The sequence below is a fragment of the Lissotriton helveticus genome, chromosome 4_1 (genome assembly GCF_964261635.1).
Source record: "Lissotriton helveticus chromosome 4_1, aLisHel1.1, whole genome shotgun sequence".
Lineage (NCBI taxonomy): Eukaryota > Metazoa > Chordata > Amphibia > Caudata > Salamandridae > Lissotriton > Lissotriton helveticus.
This window is the reverse complement of record NC_136063.1, coordinates 1584741432-1584760189: the sequence shown is the minus strand read 5'-3', so window position 1 is coordinate 1584760189 and position 18758 is coordinate 1584741432. Positions and strand designations below refer to the sequence as shown.

Sequence of the window (18758 nt, the reverse complement as noted above, 5' to 3'; positions counted from 1 at the left end):
CCTGGACGACTGGCTAATACAAGCAAAGTCGGCCCAGCAATGTGCCAGCCACATGTCCCAACTATTCGCCTACTGCACAGCCTAGGCTTCACGTTGAACTACCAAAAATCTCACCTTCAGCCATCCCATGTACAGCAGTACCTAGGAGCAACGATAAATACTCTAGCAGCAAAAGCATACCGAAACACTGCAAGAATACACAGTATGCAGCTACTGATCCAAAAGTTCAAGCCCCAACACTCGATCTCTGCCCGAGTGTTTATGCAACTCATAGGCATGATGGCTTCGTGCATCTTCATAGTCCCTCACGCGAGACTACACATGCGTCCGCTACAAGAGTGCTTAGCACGGCAGTGGAACCAGGCTCAAGGACAATTGAAAGACCTAGTGTTGGTGACCAGTCGTGCATACAACTCTCTGCATTGGTGGAATCCACAAAACCTTTGCTAGGGACGACTGTTCCAAGAGCCTGTACCACAAATAGTGTTAACAACGGACGCATCCCATATAGGATGGGGAGCCCATGTCCTTCAGTACACAGTGAAGGGCCTATGGACAACACAACAGAAGAAAATGCACATCAACTTGCTAGAGATGATGGCAATTTTTCTGTCAATGAAAGCGTTCAAAGTACATTTATGCAACAAAACTGTGTTGATCCGGACAGACAACATGACAGCAATGTACTACATACAGAAACAGGGAGGAACACACTCTCCACAGCTATCACATCTAGCCCAAAGCATGTGGAAGTGGGCCATTCAAAGAAACATTTTTTCTCATGGCGGAACACCTCCCAGGCAAGGACAACCAAATAGCAGATCTGCTCAGCAGACACAGCCAACAGATGCACGAGTGGGAGATTCATCCCACAGTCCTAAAACCATACTTCCAACAGTGGGAACAACCAGAGATAGACCTGTTCGCCACAAGGGAAAACGCAAAATGCCAGTACTTTGCCGCCAAGTTTCCTCATCCGCAGTCGCAGGGCAATGCGATATGGATGAACTGGTCAGGCAGATTTGCGTACCCTTTTCCCCCTGCACCGCTAGTGGCACGCAAACTACGCCAGCATTCACCGACACTAATCCTAGTTGCTCCAACATGGGCGAGGCAACCATGGTATACAACCTTCCTAGAACTTTCCGTGGTGCCTCATCAAAGACTGCGGCTAACACCCACTCTTCTCACTCAGAGCCATGGAGACATACAGCACCCAGATCCGCAACAACTAAACCTTGCAATCTGGCTCCTGAAGTCTTAGAGTTTGGGTACTTAAACTTACCTCCTGACTGTATGAACATTATCAAAGAGGCAAGAAAACCTAATACCGGAGCTTGTTACGCTGCCAAGTGGAAGCGTTTTGTCATTTACTGTAATAACAATGACATAAACCCACTAGATGCTTCAACGCAAAATATCATTTGCTATCTTTTGCACCTACATCGTTGCAATCTAGCTTATTCATCTATAAGAATACACCTAGCTGCCATTGCAGCTTATCTTCAAAACAGACAGCATATTTCGCTGTTTAGAGTACCTGCGATTAAAGCATTCATGGAGGGACTCAAACGAATAATCCCCCCAAAACACCCACCTTCACCTGTCTGGAACCTAAACATCGTTTTAACCAGAATAATGGGACCACCATTTGAACCGTTGCATTCATGTGAACTACAATTTCTAACATGGAAGGTGGCTTTTCTTGTAGCAATTACTTCACTTAGAAGAGTTAGCGAGCTGCAAGCCCTAACTATTCAAGAGCCATTCATCCAAATACATGCAAATAGGGTAGTTCTTAGAACAAACCCTAAATTTATGCCCAAGGTAGTATCCCATTTTCATATCAATCAGACAATAGAACTGCCAGTGATCTTTCCAAATCCACAGTCAGTACCTGAAAGGGCTCTACACACACTAGATGTCAAGAGAGCACTCTTATACTACATTGATAGAACCAAGGATTTTAGGAAAACTAAACAATTGTTTGTTGCCTTTTCACCACAACACAAAGGCAACCCCATTTCAAAATCTGGGTTAGCCAGATGGATAGTTAAGTGCATTCAAATATGTTATCTAAAAGCAAAACGCACTTTAACAGTTCCCCCAAGAGCGCATTCTACACGCAAACTAGGGGCATCCATGGCTTTCCTAGGAAACATTCCTCTAGAGGAAATATGTAGAGCAGCCACATGGTCTACCATACATACTTTCACAAAACACTATTGTGTAGATGTACATTCCAAACAGCAAGCGGCTGTAGGACAGGCTGTTCTAAAAACTCTGTTTCAGACTGCTGCAGCTGGCACAGGTAGCCACCGCTAAGGGAGAGACTGCTATAGATTCTATGCACAGATATGAATTCAGCAGCCCACCTGCCTCGAACGGAATATGCTACTTACCAGTATGCATCTGTTCTTGGCATGTAGGGCTGCTGACATTCATATCGCCCACCCTCCTCCCCGGTGCCTGTCGCAGCTGTAGCATTCTTTCTTACCTTCTTGCATGGACATCTCTTACTGTACCATAGTCCATCTCTGCCACAATGGCGAAAAACATTCTGAGGATGGAGAGGATGCCCATGCGCACTGTAGTCCAATGGAGGAGCCACCTATCTCGTGATACTTCGAAGACTCTTCCAGGACAACAATGTGCAATCATCCGGACCCAACACTAGGCGGCAATCTATGCACAGATATGAATGTCAGCAGCCCTACATGCCAAGAACAGATGCATACTGGTAAGTAGCATATTCCTTTTAATAATGTCCAGGAATCCAACCGCATAGTGTAAGAGCTCTGAGTAGTCCACAGCCTGCGCCAATATAAAATTGGACGGAACCTTGCTAGATCCGAAATAGCCTTCCTGCCAAGATCATACCTTAGTGGCAGCAACGGGATACTCGCAGGGAGTCCAGTAATACTTCGGAAAAACTTGTTTTCCGAGATTATCAGTGGCTTCAGTTTCTCAAACCCCCACAACTCGGCGCCATAAAGCGCTGAGCTGAAAGCCTTAGCCTCATAAACCTGGAGTATTGGCTTGGTTAAAGATCTTTTATGCTCCAGATTTAGGGCTCCTGCAAGTTGCCTATGACTTAATCCCGCTGTATCTATGTGCTGCGCCCATCTGTTGTCCTTACCCACTTGAATCCCTAGATACGTAAAGGCATTGACCACCTCTAATACGTGGCCATTCATGATAAATTTATTTTTAAAACTACGATTGGGATTAAAAACCATGAGCTTGGTTTTAGCCGCGTTAACTTCCAAGCCATGGTCCACACAAAATTTTTCAAAAATAGATAGGGCATGCTGCAGGCCGCTCGGGGTCTTTGATAAAATCAGTGTATCATTTGCGACATTAAAATTGGTGTCTTAATGCCGGCCAAAGAGGGAGCATCCGTGTTTGCAGATAGCATTCGAGCGACAACACCATTGATGTACAATGTAAAGAGCGTGGGGGCCATCAAACAACCTTGGCGAACACCACGCTGCACTGGGAAGTCAGAAGTAACCATCCCCTGCCCTCCCCACTGGATCTTAGCGAAGTTTGCTTCATGCAACCTCATCAAGAGTGTTAACAGATCCATGGGTAGGCCCAGGTTTTTTAAAACTACCCATAACTGAGACCTAGGGACTAAGTCAAAGGCTGCGCGTAAATCGACAAATGCCGCGTAAAGGCTGCCTTTGCCCAATAACACAGTCTTCCATTTCAGTAAAGTAAACCGTAAGGCCTGATCTACCGTACTGGTAAACTTTCGAAACCCCGCTTGAAAGGATGACATAACACTATACTCCTCTGCCCAGTCAAGTACCCTGTTCACAACCATCCTCCCAACCACCTTTTGGATTGTGTCAATAAGGCTTATGGACCTATAATTTCCGGGTTGCGATTTATCGCCTTTCTTAAATACTGGGATTATCACAGCGCCCTGCCATGATACCGGGACTGGAGCTCCCTGGACCACAGCATTGGCAAGAAGCAAGATATACTTGCCCCAGCGTTCTTTGTCATTAAGAAAAACATCAGCAGGGACCCCATCTAACCCCGGTGCTCTACCTCTGGCCACTGTACTAAGGGCCATTAAGACTTCACCAATGTTAAAAAAATTACCTTTGTAAAAAACTGGCCTTACATCACCCATCGTATCAACCAACTGGTTTCGAGCGTATTGTGATTTAAAATAATTCACCCAATCCCCCTACGAAACATTGTTTTCCGGAGGGTCAGGTTGCCCCCCCTACCCCACTTGACAATATTCCAAAATTCCCTGAAGTCTTTTCTGTCACTGGCATCCTTAAGGTCTTGCCAGTGAAGATCGTCCCACAGTTTCTTGGCTTTTATTATACACCTCTCATACTCCTTTCTTGCACTACAAATTGTCTCCATTTGCCTCCCCTTGATAGCGATGCCTAAGGCAAATCTAGCATTCCTGCATTCGGTGTTATACCACTTAGGCGGTTTAGGGGTTGCAGCAATGTTCCTTTTGACCAATTTTAAAAAATGATCCCTGATGCCCAAGAAAAGACTGTCATGGAGTTTGGTTACTTCTTTCAAACCAACATCTGATTTATTTGTTTGCTCAAGTGCCAATATGGCTTTATCAACCTTTTCTCCGATATTATCCAAGACCTTTTGATTGGCCATAACATGCACCCATTTAAGCCTACACAGATCATTTGAGGGGACAATTAAAGGTAAACAATCCACAACCATATCCATTTCTGTTTGATCTAATTTCCACCATTTGTGCACCACGCACAGCGGATTGTCACTTTCTGTTCACCCCTTGACCTCCATATCAACTACCAGTTTCCACAATTTCATACTGCAAAGGACATAGTCAGTCCTGCTGCTGTAGCGCCCATTTTCAAAAGTATTAGCCCCTATCTTGTCACTCGCAGTTCTCCCATTTAGTGCCCTTAATTCCCTTCCATAACAGAATGCATTTATGGATATAACGTCCTCAGACCATCGAAATACAGGTTTCAAGTCTAATTTAGGGACACCCCATTACCTGCTTCCTCATCCCCAGGAGATTGATCATAAATAACCAAGGGCTCGAAAGTTAGATTTAAGTCACCAGCTACAACTATATTATTGTTTACAGAGTTAGTTTCTATAAGGGAATCCAAAGCTGCTATAACTTGGGACCTCCCTCCCTTGTTACTCCTGGCGTAAACATTATAAATATCTAACCAACCTAGAGGGCCCAGATCAATTCTAATGAGCTGGATGTCATTACTTTTAGTAACTACCTCTTTATTAGAAAGTAATAGACTCTGCCGGGCCCAGATAACCAAACCTCCCATCGGACGCCCCTTAGGCCCTTTGATTACCGGGACAAAATAATTTAAGTAACCGTGGGCAAAGTGCGGTTCACAGAGCCAAGTCTCTTGGAATATACACACATCAAATTCATTGATGAATGTTAACCATTCCGGAGACTGTAATCTGGATCGCAAGCCAGCAATGTTCCACAAAATTAACTTGCCCTCTCCTGGTCTATTACTACTAATCTTGTATGAGGAAGCAGTAGTGGCAGAGATTCTACATGGTTCCCTCTCTATTCCAGGGATAGGTCTTTGAATTAGGTGAGTTGCAAAATACATCTCATTGTCCCCACCTAACTCCAAGTTCCTATTCACAGGACGGTCAGCACCAACATTTATGCTTCTAGCCAACGCTACTGCCCCAGACACTCCCTCACTTAAACTAACCCCCACTTTGCCTGCTGTTCCTGAATTCGGGTCTGATGTAAGTCAATCATTGTTATCAAGGCCGGAACCATTACTCTCTCCCCAGTGGTTCTGTACAAAAGAAGTACGGGCCTGAATTGAGGAACACGATTTCCTTAGCTGGATCCTTGAATGCACTGGCGGACTGGTTCTAAACTCCAAAGCAAACAAATTTTCAGCAAGGGATGTTGATTTTAGAGTTAGCTCGATTGAGTCATAGTCCTCGTGTAGGGAACTTAACCTTGTTGCTTTTATAATATCTTCCCTAATCACCGAGCGACATCCTCTAACGTGACGCAGCCAGTGGATTGCCTTATTAGTTAGGGAATCCGCGTTTTCTCTGTTACCGTTAGTCCCTATGCCTAATTTAGGGACGTTAGTCATGTAAATTATATTTGGGCAATAATCATTTTTCGAGTACACGTTCCTCCTCCTGCTGGAAGCGTTATTTTCTGGTACTACCATTCTGGGAGATGGCCTTGGAATAGTATTACTTCCTTCTACATTAACTGTCCCAAGTAAAGGAATCTATAACTGTCACTTCAGATGAACAAGTTACCTTCTGTAACTATGTATCTTAAAGAGACATAGGTTAGTTATAGATTCCTTACTGCCTACCCATCCTCCGCTCTGTTAACTCACTTCTAGGGATAGGGACTCTCTTACTGGGCCCTAGTTGTGGGCCACCAGTGGTCGGTGTCATGAAAGTTGTGTCCGAAAGGTTGTCAGTGGCAAGGGGTGGAGTCTTAAGTAGGCACCACAACGCAGACGACGGACGGGTAGTTGTCCGACGTCACCTACCTCGTCGTCAGTACCCCTGCACTACATGCAGTGGTACAGCTAAGAAAAAAAGATCCTGTGTGATGCCTAGAGGTAATTCCAAGGTAAGGGATCTATAACTAACCTATGTCTCTTACAGATACATCGTTAACGAAGGTAATTAACTTGTTCTTCAGGGGCTGTTCAGGCTTCCCTCATGGACATGCCCTTTGATGGCTCATGCCTTTTTAGAGACTTGGCAGATTCAGTGCTGGAGTACTTAAAGGAACGCAGGAAAATGCTCAGATCCTTTGCTTTGTCTATGGCCCCTTATCAACCCCAATTTGCCTTCTGCCCCATTCGTGGTCACGGAAGGGTCTCCAACGATGCCTATACACCTCCCGGCCATCATGGCCAACAAGCTTTCCAGCCTTTTTGGAGCTAAGGAAATGGGACAGATGTCCCGTGTTCGGTCAGCCCCCCCCCACCCCAGCAGCTGCTGCCGCCCTCAGACGTCATAGACATCCAGTGGGAGACGAGATATGCCTCTGACTGTCAATAAGATCAGACTCTTTGCTACTCCAGATAGTTCAAAATGGCTACTACCGCCCCTTTGTGAAATCCCCACCACTCGTGCCACATACGATCGGCTGACGGAGCACCATCTCTACTTGCTCCATCGCAAAGAGCAGATTCTCTTGGTCAAGAGTCATGGAGAGGGTGCCTGCATCGGAAGTAGGTCATGGTTGTTATTCCTGCTACTTTCTGGTGCCGAAGAAGCACAGAGGACTTCATCCTACCCTGGATCTGCACCATCTCAACTTCTTGAAAAAGGAGAAGTTCAAAATTCTCCATTTGCCCAAGTTTTCTATGCTCTAGACCAGGGAGACTGGATGGTAGCGATGGACTTGCAGGATACTCATTGCCACATCCCAATCCTGTCATTCCACAGACTATATCTGCAGTTCATGGTGGGCACCCACAAAGATGAGTGCTGTGCTACCGTTCGGCCTTACCAGCGCCCCTTGGGTGCTTACTAAAGTGATAGCTGTGTTTGCAGCTCATCTGCAGAGGTTGGGGATTTCAGTCTTTCCCTACCTCAACGACTGGCTGTTAAAGGCGGGCTCACCCCAGGCAGTTGTCACCCACCTTCACACTACGACAAGCTTCCTGCGCTCTCTAGAGTTCACTGTCAACATGCTAAAGTTGCACCTGACTCCCTCTCAGACACCTCCTTTCATCGTAGCTGTTCTGTACACAGTGCAGTTTGAGGCTTATCTTCCCAAGCGGCGAGTCGAGGATATTCAGGCTGTGATTCTGATGTTTCCGCCTCTATCCAGGATTTCTGTGCGACTGACCTTAAGGCTATTTGGCCTCCATGGTCTACTGCATCCTGTCGGTGGCACATGCCTACTGGCATATGCTGGCTGTGCAGTGGGACCTGAAGTCCCAGTGGGCACAGCATAAGGGGAATCTCTCTGACATGTACCCTGTGTCAAGAGGCCCAGCGCCTCTGGACATGGCTGGAGCGTCAAGGGATTTCACTGGTGGCTCAGCATCTGGCAGAATCTCTGAATACCAGAGTGGATGAACTCAGCTGCACAAACCTAGTGGATCACAAATGACCTCTCCACCGGAGATGGCCTCTCCACCTGGAGATGGTTGAAGGTCTAGTGAGGCAAGCCTTGGTTAGATCGATTCACTACCACCAAGAAAGAGAATTGTCGCACATTTTGCGCTTGAGTTTCCAAGGCTGCTTATGCTCAGACGCTTTTCATTGTAATTGAAGCTCCGCCCTCCTTGTATCCCTTTCCGCCAATACAACTCCTGCCCAGAGATCTTAAAGTAGGTTAGGAGCGATTGGACGCAAGTCATTCTTTTAGCTCAAGATCAGGAATGGGGAGTCTGGTATTCTGAGCAGTTGAGTATGATCTGACTATTTCTTCAGGAAGATCTTCTTTTGCAATAAGAGGGCAGGATTTGGCACCTGAATCTGCACAACCGTCACCAGCATGTGCGGTGATTAAGTGGCACCAGTTGACAGCTTTCAATTATACTCGAAGTCTGTGATGTTATTTTGGCATGCTAACACCAAGAGGGGTCGAGAGGAGAAAAAAGTGATTCACATGCAGTGTGTGTGACATGCTTCATCATTGGGTCTGCTTAGAAAACACCCTGGCGTAGCCACGCACAGGATGGAGCATAGGGAAAGGGCAGAAAGACAAACAACTTAAAAATAAATCAAAATGGTTTATAGATGTGCTGTAACCAGCGACTGGGGACAGTGATAGAACCAGATGCAGTGAAGAAAGAGGTTAAAACTGGCTTGTGGGTATTGACCTAAGTCGCCCACTCATGATCTTTGTAGTTCTGGCTCTGGTGGTGGCTAAGAGATGTGGCTGAGGTTGGATGAGTGGAGGCGGTTTTTGGACCTATACATGGCAGCAGAGAGGGTCACGTACAAGGCAAGGGTGTGCCCTAAGAAGTGTAATAGAGTATGTGGGAAATGGCGCCGATACCATGGATTGGATGGGGGATTGTAAACAAGTGAGGGAGGGATACTCGGCTGCTCTGGTTGGGAGTGGGGCTAACTTGGAATGTTTTTTTAGCACTTTGGGGCTCTTGGAGAAGTAATGCACAGTTCTGACAAGAGAAGGAAAGGAGTGTGGGTTGGTGGGAGTGGGGCACGGGGGGGATGAAGGGTGGTGGCTGATAGTTTTCTGTGACATGCTTGTTGTGTTCATGTACTGTAAAAAGCAAATAAAAATATATAAAAAGAACTGGCTCGTGGGTAACCTAACAATCACCTTTATTCCAGGGTCCCATGGTCAGGATTAAAATAGTGAAGTATGGGTGTGTTACAGAGATGGCAAGGTACTCACAACACCCCTCCTTAAACTGCCAATGTCAACATGTTTCGACCGTTTAGTTATGCCCACAATAGAGGATCACGTCGGTCTTCCTCAGGACTTCTACCAGTCCCAGTCAGGATCCCCACATTACCTTAATCTGGTCAATTGCTGGGGATTTAAGGCCTAAAGAGATCCAAGCGCGTGGAGGCAGTTCCCCTAACGCGGGATACAAATACTGAAAAGAATAAAAGATATATGAGGAGTAAGATAGAATCTAGTAATTTACTACCTATCCCTAGGTGGGCATAACTACACGGTCGAAACATGTTGACATTGGCAGTTTAAGGAGGGGTGTTGTGAGTACCTTGCCATCTCTTTAACACACCCATCCTTCACTATTTTAATCCTGGTCATGGGCCCCTGGAATAAAGGTGATAGGTTACCCACGAGCCAGTTTTAACCACTTTCTTCACTGCCCTTGTTCTATCACTGTCCCCAGTCGCTGGTTATAGCACATATATACACCATTTTGATTTATTTTTATGTTGTTTGTCTTCCTCCTTCCTTATGCTCCATCCTGTGCGTGGCTACGCCAGGGTGTTTCGTAAGCAGACCTGATGATGAAGCAGGTCACACACATTTGTGTGTGAGTGAGGGCAGTTTTCAATAACACAACTTGTGCCACTGCATGTGAATTACTTTTTTCTCCTATCTACCCCTCTTGGTGTTAGCATGTTGAAAAAGTGGGTTTGAGGTAGATGAGTAGCTGACCTTCTCCCCTTTATTGTGTTAAGTATGTCATTTTGGCAGCCAGGCAACCCTCCACCAAGTTGGTATACCCCTGCCATTGGGATACATTTGTGTCATGGTGTGCTTCCCACAGCGTTGAGCCCCTTTCTGCACCTTTAGCTAAGGTTCTTTTGTTTGTCCCATCTTTGGCTCAGGTGGGCTATGCTGTTGGCCCTGTCAAAGGGTATCTGTCTACAATCTCTGCATCCCTGCAGTTGCCAGATCAACCTTCTCTTTTCAAATCCCTTGTGTTGTAGCCAGGTTCCATAAAGGTCTGCAGCACAGCCCCCGGCACTTTTACCATACCTTAGTGGGTCCTCAACTTTGGTCTCACTTTTCTGATGTGTGTGCCACTCAACCTTTGCATTATTGTCCTCTATGGCTGCTCAGTGAATTGCAGTACCTCTCTGTGCACCCTCCCTACATCACAATTTTACTGAACAGATTTGTAATACGGACACGTGCCTCCTTCTTTCGGAAGGTTGTCACTTCCTTACATGTAGGCCAGAGCATTACCCTGCCTACCTTAAATGCTCCGCCTCATTCCTCCAAAGAGGAGGAGAGACTCTGCCATCTGCACCCATAAAGAGCATTGGTGTTCTACTTTGATCTCACAAATGAGTTCCTGTGGATGATCAACTCTTAATATGCTATGTTGGAACCAAAAAAGGGAAGACTATGCAGAAACGGACAATCTTGCAATGGAATGTCCTGTTCATTAGGATCTGCTATGTATTGGCCAAGAAATAGCCCAATGAGTGCTTGTGGGCTCACTCTACCAGAGCGAAAGCTTCAGCCTCAAAAATGTAAATTTTTGTGTGTATTCCCAGCCTTCTTTTGTGTTTGAGTAAGCAAGAAGAAAACTCTGTTCCTTTTTAGAAAAGCCATTTTTGTTATTCTTTTTTGTGCTTGTTTTGTAAAAACCTTGTGAAGTCCAGCACAGGGATAACATCCTTGTTTTTCAAAATATTCTAAACATCACATTGCTAGAGCTGCACCAGCCGACACGTGTTTCACCTTCAATGGTCAGTTGGACCGGGGCTTTCTCAAGGCTTCTTAAATCATAAGTACATCACAATTGGTTTGTATAGTCCGCTTTAAAAACTGTTGTGATCTTCACTTTTATATTATTATCGAGATTTGTGTCTTAGTTCGAACAGTGCAGGTCCAGGGTCAATCCCTCATTGCTACGTCTCTACGATCTTGTTACAGAAGGTACGTAATTTGTTCTTCTGGTCACCTTAGCAGAGTATGCCAACATTTGGGGCCATTCCTTCTCTGATAGGGTTCTGCCGAATCTGCTTCTCACTTAGCCTTCAGGTCAGAAGGAGGCACTCTGGTGTGCTCACCGAGGCCTCTAGCCAATGATTGGATTAGAGATCTACCCTGTCCCGTGAGATGTAGATACTCAAGAACTGCATGTTGATTCTCCACATCTGTACCGTAGTACGAGCAGAGCACCCTCTGAAGAGTATTACATGCAAGGAAGTTACCTGTAGGTACGTCATATTGATCTGTGATCTCCGCAAAAGAAAGGAGAATACCATATTTGAAGAGATCCCCCAAGAATTCCAGACTCACCGTCATTATGGAGTGGATGGCCAGTTCTCTTGATGCATTTATGTGCCACACTGAGCAAGCTGGACCCAGTAGGCCGGGCTTTACTTCTGGGTGAAAAAGGCAACTGAAGCATTTCTAGATGCAACAGACCTGCTTTGTTAATGTAAACCACTGCATGGTGCAACATTTCACTTGTATTAGTTTCATCTGGTTTTTTCGGCAAATCTTAACCTCCTGCTCTTGATTTGACCTATCATTAATGCTGCTGACCATTATATCTTGGGGAAAATCAACACCACCTGTACTACATCCTTTGTTGAGCTTCTTCCTTTGTGAGGATTTCCGTCAAATGTGCCATTTTTGCGGCTGATTTCCTTCTCTCCTTGGTTCCATGCTAATCGGCCTTACTTAGGAGAGGAGTTGGCCTAACGGCTAGGGCGCTCGACCTCGGACCTGGGGATCTGGGTTCGAGTCTCGGTAATGACACCAAAAACCTCCTGTGATTCTGGGCAAATCACTTAATCTCCCCGTGCCTAAAATGAATGCTTGTCCTCATGTAACGTAACTAGTGCTATGTAAAGCGCTCTGATACCTGATTCAGTTCGGGTCTAGTTCGCGCTATATAAAACTCTGCAAAAAAAAAAAAAATCATAGGCTGTCATTAGATAAGTCTCTCAACCTCCTTTTTGTCTCCTAAAATAACCCATGCAATAAAGCCAGCACAACCCTCTTATAGCTGGGACTGGACTTCTATTCCCTTAAAGCACAGCTGCTGTTTTACCCATCACCCAGGGATGAGCGTATCGCCTTTAATTTATGGTTTCCATGAGTGATTCTCATTGGGGACAAGGTGAGCTGCAGTGCTCTTTTGCGTTCTTGCTCCTCCAACACTCAACTACAGCCTGGACATTGACATTGTGAGCCACAGAAGGGAACCCATAGCCTCAGTTCCCCAGAACCATGTCCAGTCAAGAGTCCAGTTCTTCCAGCTAACGACCTTCTGTGACAAAATTGTCAATTTTTTGTTTTGCAGCCCGCAAACTTTATGCATCTTTCATCTCTCTGGGTGGTAGCTAGCAGTTAGTTATTAGTCTCATTAATGGGGGAGAGAGGGAGGGTGTTGGATTTAAAAGTACTGTTACTATTGATTCCCTCTCATTTCTTAATGATGCACAGTTACAAACCCATAACTGTTTGGGTGTTCAGGAAATGCCTAAATACTATCCATAGATGGAGAGCATATATTGGACTTTGGTTGGCACATTTTCTAAAATCACCTTTCATCTTAGACCCACACATTTTGTATGGATGAACCTTTATGATTAGGAAAACAATTACTTAAACGTGTGAGTAATATTTTCTTTGTGTGATGCACATTTATTTGTAATTGAGTTGTAGGAAAAATATGCCTATATAAAATCTTGCATTTTTAACACTTACTGATGTGTAACAGTGCATTTATTTTGTTTTGTAACAGAGGCCAGATTAAGCTTGCTGACTTCGGTCTTGCTAGATTGTATAGTTCTGAAGAAAGGTAAGACTGCAGTTCTTAAAGTATTGTGAAGAAAAGTAAGACTACAATTAACGTTTTTGACAAACCTATTTCAGTGTGGTATAAATGTATTTATTTGCATGGTTTTGTATACTCTCTAAAATAATTCTTACCAAAAGTATGTTTATGCAGTGCACCTTTTGAATAATCTTGGGATGATTTTGTGAGGTTGATTAGATGTTGGTCAGTGTAAGACATTTAATTTAAACGGTATTGCCCCCTGAATTAATGATAGGAGTTCAAGTGTAATTTGTTTTGGACTTTGAGTTAACGTGTTCTTTGTTACTGAATAAATGGTTGATTTCTCTGGACATTGGAGTTTGTTCAGAAAGATCATTATTTAATCAAAGTTTATTACATAGCAAAATCAGTTAGGCATAATGATTTTGTAAATAACCTATTCAAATGTAGTCGCTGTAACTGGAATTTTGTGTCTGAACCTTGCAAAGTAGCCTTCAAGACGTGTGCTTTTGGGATACAACGTTTTAGTTCACCTCACCTTAATATCCTGTGATGAAAGTTAACGTTTATTGCTATTCTTTACAGTGTCATTCAAGCCCAAGCGGATTGGAAACAGAACCAGATGTTACACTTTTTCAGGCATTAGGAGATTGCGAGAAGCTGCGCACACTTTTTGCCCAGCTACTGATGTACTTTGACTTGATGTTCCTTAGCTCCCTGCCAATCCGGTTCCCAGGGCATGTGTTCTTTCCCCAAAACTAACCCAAACCCAATTGGCATCTCTGGCCACAGGTCCGCCCCTGGTAAATGGTACCACAGGTACCCAGGGCACTGTGACCAGGGACGACCTCTAGGTCTGCAGCAGTTATTGTGCCACCCTTGGAGGCCCTGTGCCTTTACACTCGCACCCTGCCGTGGCAGACTGCATGTTCTGGTGCAGAACAAAGTGAATAGTTGACATGGCACACATCCCTGTGTGCCATGCCTGCAACCCATTGCCCTGGCATAGATCATTCACCACTCTAGCTGGGTGCCCTATACCAGTTGTGATGGTACAGGTGCTTGAGCCCTGTACCCCTACAGTGTCTAAGCCAATTCTTAGTAGAGTATATGGTGCTGGGAGTTTGTCATTGCGAATTGCACAGCACCATAATGACTTTACTGAAAACTGGGAAGTTTGGTATCAAACTTCTCAGCACATTAAGCCTACACTGATGCCATTGTGGGATTTAATGAAAACTGCATTTATAGGGCATCTTAGAGATGCCCCCTGAAAAATGACCAGCCTCTGGTGGGTTCTCTGACTGGTACACACCAGCCTGCCACCACGAGACATGTTTCTGGACCCCTAGGGTGGGAGCCCAGAAACAAAGCCTTTCCTGGGCGGAGGAGTTCACGCCAGGGAGAGTCATCTGACAGGGGAGCTTCAAAGGCCTGGCAGCCTTTGTAATGCGACCCCCAGCCTCTCCTGCTATCAGGAACAAGCCCCCTTCCTGTCTTCCCTCCTTTTTGTCTGGAAGACAGCTGGAAAAATTAGCCAGCCCTGGTGTACCCTGCTCTGCCATCCTCACACCTCAAGTGGGGGAGGCGAGGTGATGCCCACTCTTCAGAGCCTCTTCACTCTTCAGTGTCTGCCATCTTGCAGATGGCAGGCATTTCCCAATCAGGATTAGCGATCATGCTTACTCACGTGGGGGGAGCACACCTAGGGGGTAGTCACCCTGAGGTCAGTAACCCATTGGCTACTGACCTAGACTCCTAAAAACACCCCTTAAATACCGTTTTTAGGGGGCAGCCCTGAACCAAGAAGGCAGACAAGAACCTACAAGAAGAAAAGGACTGAACAGCCATGCCGTAGCTAACAAGTGGAGGCCACCCCCTGACTTGGCCCCCGGCCTACGGGCCTGTCCCACCTCAAACCTGCTCCAGAGAAATCCCTGTGTCCTGCAGCCAGCAACCTCGACAAACCCGGAGGAGCTGCCTGCCTTCACGCCTAAAGACTGTGTTCTTTGAAAACCGGATTTGTTCAAACAGACTCCAGCTCCGCAAGGATCCGTGAGATTGCACCACTCCATACCTGACGCCCACGGCCCGAGTTCGAGTGGCCCATCACCAAGAGGTAGTCTCTCAGTTGATCCTGACCCGAGATCCAGTGACCCCTGACCTGCCTGAACCCTCCAGCCGACACCTGCAGTCTCAAACCAAAAGGTCCCCACAACCGCGACCAGGAGTTGGTACGAAGATCCGAGCCTAAAAGGCACCCCTGCACCCAATGGCCCACGGCCTTGGGTGGCCCAACCGACTGTGCCTAACCAACTCCCAACATACCTCTTCAAGTGGTGGTTGCACCCAGAAGACCCTCGTCCCCGAGCCTGCAGTGCTTTTGCAAACCGGAGACTCCCCATCGAAAGCTACAGGGCTTCCTATGCCAAAACAGCACTCTGTACCCGGCCACGCAGTGCCGCTGACTGTACACCTTTTGTGCTGGCCTAAACCCCCATTTTCTCGGAACTTAAGTCCAGGAGCTTTGCGCCCACAACCCAGTGACCTGCTCGTCAGCAGCCACCAACCGGAGGTCCCCTATCCCCCTTTGGATAATATTGGGCCTCAGCACTCTGCATAGATCGCCATCTAGTGTTGGGTCCGGATGTTTGCACTTTGGTTTTTTTTTTTTCGAAGAAGTCTTTTCCAATCACGAGGTAGGTGACTCCTGACTCCTGATAGTGCGCATGGGCATCGATTCCATTGTTAGATTTTTTTTTTTCTGCCATCAGGTTCGGATGTGAACTGTTGCACTCCTGTTCAGCACCGTTCTTCGGGCCTCCTTTGAATCGCAATCATCTACCCCCAATGGGATTGTTTATCGATCGCTTTTTCCCATTCTCTGCATATCGTTTACACTCAAACCTTTGATCGGAAGATTCGTGCAAGGCCATTGGGCCTACCAGCGCCGGTGTCGGTAGCAGTCGATGGCAAGGACTACGTTCAGGTTTTGTCCAGGGTGTCGCGCTGAGGTTCTGCGCACCAACTTGCACGAAGTGTGACGCTCTGTGACCAGCAGACTCGACGTCGCAAAATGTACCAGCAAAGTGGCTCCGCACCGGATCTCCTCGAACACGAGTCCGAACACGAAGAATCACAAGCACAGGGAGCAGATACGGAGGAGCATCACATCTCCGTGTCTGAAGCCGACTCCGATGCTCAAGACCTGACATCGGGAGTAAAGAGACTAATTACCCTACCATCTCCTCCATAAAAAGGCTGCTGTCCCTCTGCCCTCCGGCCAAGGTCGGCACAGAGAAAAAGATTTGAGCCCCCCGTCTTTGGGTTCGGCACCGAAACATAAACAGCCTTTCGGCTCGGGCTCTACTCGTGCCCACGCCGGTGCAGACATGAAACCTTCGGCGTCGAAACCCAAACCCCATCTGGTTTTCATGCCACCGGTGCATAAGGCTAAACCTTTGGAGCCGAAAACTTTGGGGCCGAAACTTTCAACACCAAAACCAGCATCAAAAGAAGTACTTCAACTACAGAGTCTCGGACGGATATTCCTTGTTCGGATCCGAAACAGAAGGAGATTGGGATTCATCCAGAAACTGGACATATTCATGCCATACTTCCAGATAAGAGGAAAATGGGCTTACTAGAAGACTACCACAGTCCTCTAAAAAGAAAGTGTGGGTGCTAACCCTCCTCCACCATACATTACACCTTCATCACCCATTGATCCAAATGTACTCATTACACCTACACATTCTTCTCCACCACCATCACCTGACCCACAGGGGATGGGGATATAGATGACTACACACCACAGAATACTGACCCCTGGGATAATTATAATTCTGACCCTCAGCCAGATAATCACCCCGACCTATATCCATCCAGACCTTGTCCTCCAGATGATAACATTGGATATATTGAACTCTTTAACAGAGCTGCACAATATCATGGGGTAGAGCTTCATAAAGAGACTTTAAAGGAGGATATTTTGTTTGACACACTAAGTTCATCTCAAAGGGCTACACAAACATTACCAATGTTACAGGGTATGCTCAAACATACTGATGACATCTTTAAATACCCTGTAAGAGCTAGAATCATTACTCCCAGGGTAGAGAAAAAGTACAAATCTGCACCTAATGACCCTGTATATATCAAAAGACAGTTATCCTTGGACTCTCTGATAGTTTCCAACGCTTGTAAAAGCGTTAATTCGCAAACATGTGAAGCCGCTCCTCCTGATAAGGAGTCCAAATTAATTGACGCTTCGGGAAAAAGGGTAGCTACACAAGCAGCTAATCATTGGTGCATTGCCAATGCTCAAGCACTATTGGCAAGTATGATGGAGCTCATTATGATGAGCTTGAAAAGCTCATTGAATTTCTTCCTGATGAGCCTAAGTCTAGAGCTAGTGTCCTGATTCAAGAGGGTAAATTAATAACTAATACCTCTATCAGGTGTGCTCTAGATGAAGCAGACACAGCAGCTCGGGCAGTAAACACTAGTGTACTGCTCCGTAGACATGCTTGGTTAAGAATTTCAGGATTCAAGCCTGAGGTGCAAGCCTCTATTCTTAATCAAGCCTTCGACAAAGAACACCACTTTGGTCCAGCTGTCGATACATCACTAGAAAAGATGAAAAAGGATGCTGAAGTTGCTAAGTCCATGGGGGCCATACAGTCCTCTTCCAACAGAGGATCCTTTTGTCGCTCATCTTACAGGGACGGCTCCAAAAATGTGTCTATAGACCATCCCTCCTCCACTTAGAAGGTAACTATCAGTCGCCCTCATCAAATGTTTATTTTAGAGGTGGATATAGAGGAAACAACGGCAAAGGAAGAGGCAGAGGTAAGTCAACACGCACTTCCCCTGCAAATACCAAACAGTGACTTCCTTTCCATACACCCCCCCGCCCCCCAAATTTCTACCCATTTGGAATATGAGTACATCAGACAAATTGGTTCTACAAATTATCCAATCTGGTTATTGCCTGGAGCTTACAAGCACTCCACCAAACATTCCTCCAAGGTCACACCTCATGTCACAAGAACATCTCACCCTTCTAAAGCAAGAGGTTCTATTTGTAGCAGAAAGGTGCAATAGAACCAGTCCCATTACCATGCAAGGGAAAAGGGTGTACTCCCTCTACTTTCTAATTCCCAAAAAGGACGTCTCCCAGGCCTATGTTAGACCTCAGAGAACTAAATCTATACATTCAGTCGGACCATTTTCATATGGTAACACTCCAACCAGTGCTTTCCCTTATTCAGCAAGGCGACTTGCTCTCCACTCTGGATTTAAAGGACGCTTAATTTCATATTCCAATACACCCTGCGCACCGCAATACCTCAGGTTTGTGGTGGAAGGTCAGCACTATCAATTCAAAGTCCTCAAATTCGGAGTAACAACCGCACCCAGGGTTTTCACAAAATGCTTGGCAGTAGTTGCAGCCCATCTAAGAAGGCAACGCATTCATGTCTTCCCATACTTGTACGAGTTGGCCTTTATGACCCAGTCGTCTAACAGTTGTCTACACCACACACA

General features: G+C 45.9%; 1 protein-coding gene across 2 annotated transcripts in view; it reads left to right on the top strand.

Moving 5' to 3' along the window:
• CDK13 (cyclin dependent kinase 13) overlaps nt 1-18758 on the top strand; it is a 777929-nt gene that overhangs the window by 445174 nt on the left and 313997 nt on the right. For both annotated transcript variants that reach the window (XM_078688204.1, XM_078688203.1), the window contains exon 9: nt 13176-13232. In XM_078688204.1, coding sequence (XP_078544330.1) covers nt 13176-13232 — 57 coding nt within the window. The remainder of the gene's footprint in view (nt 1-13175; nt 13233-18758) is intronic.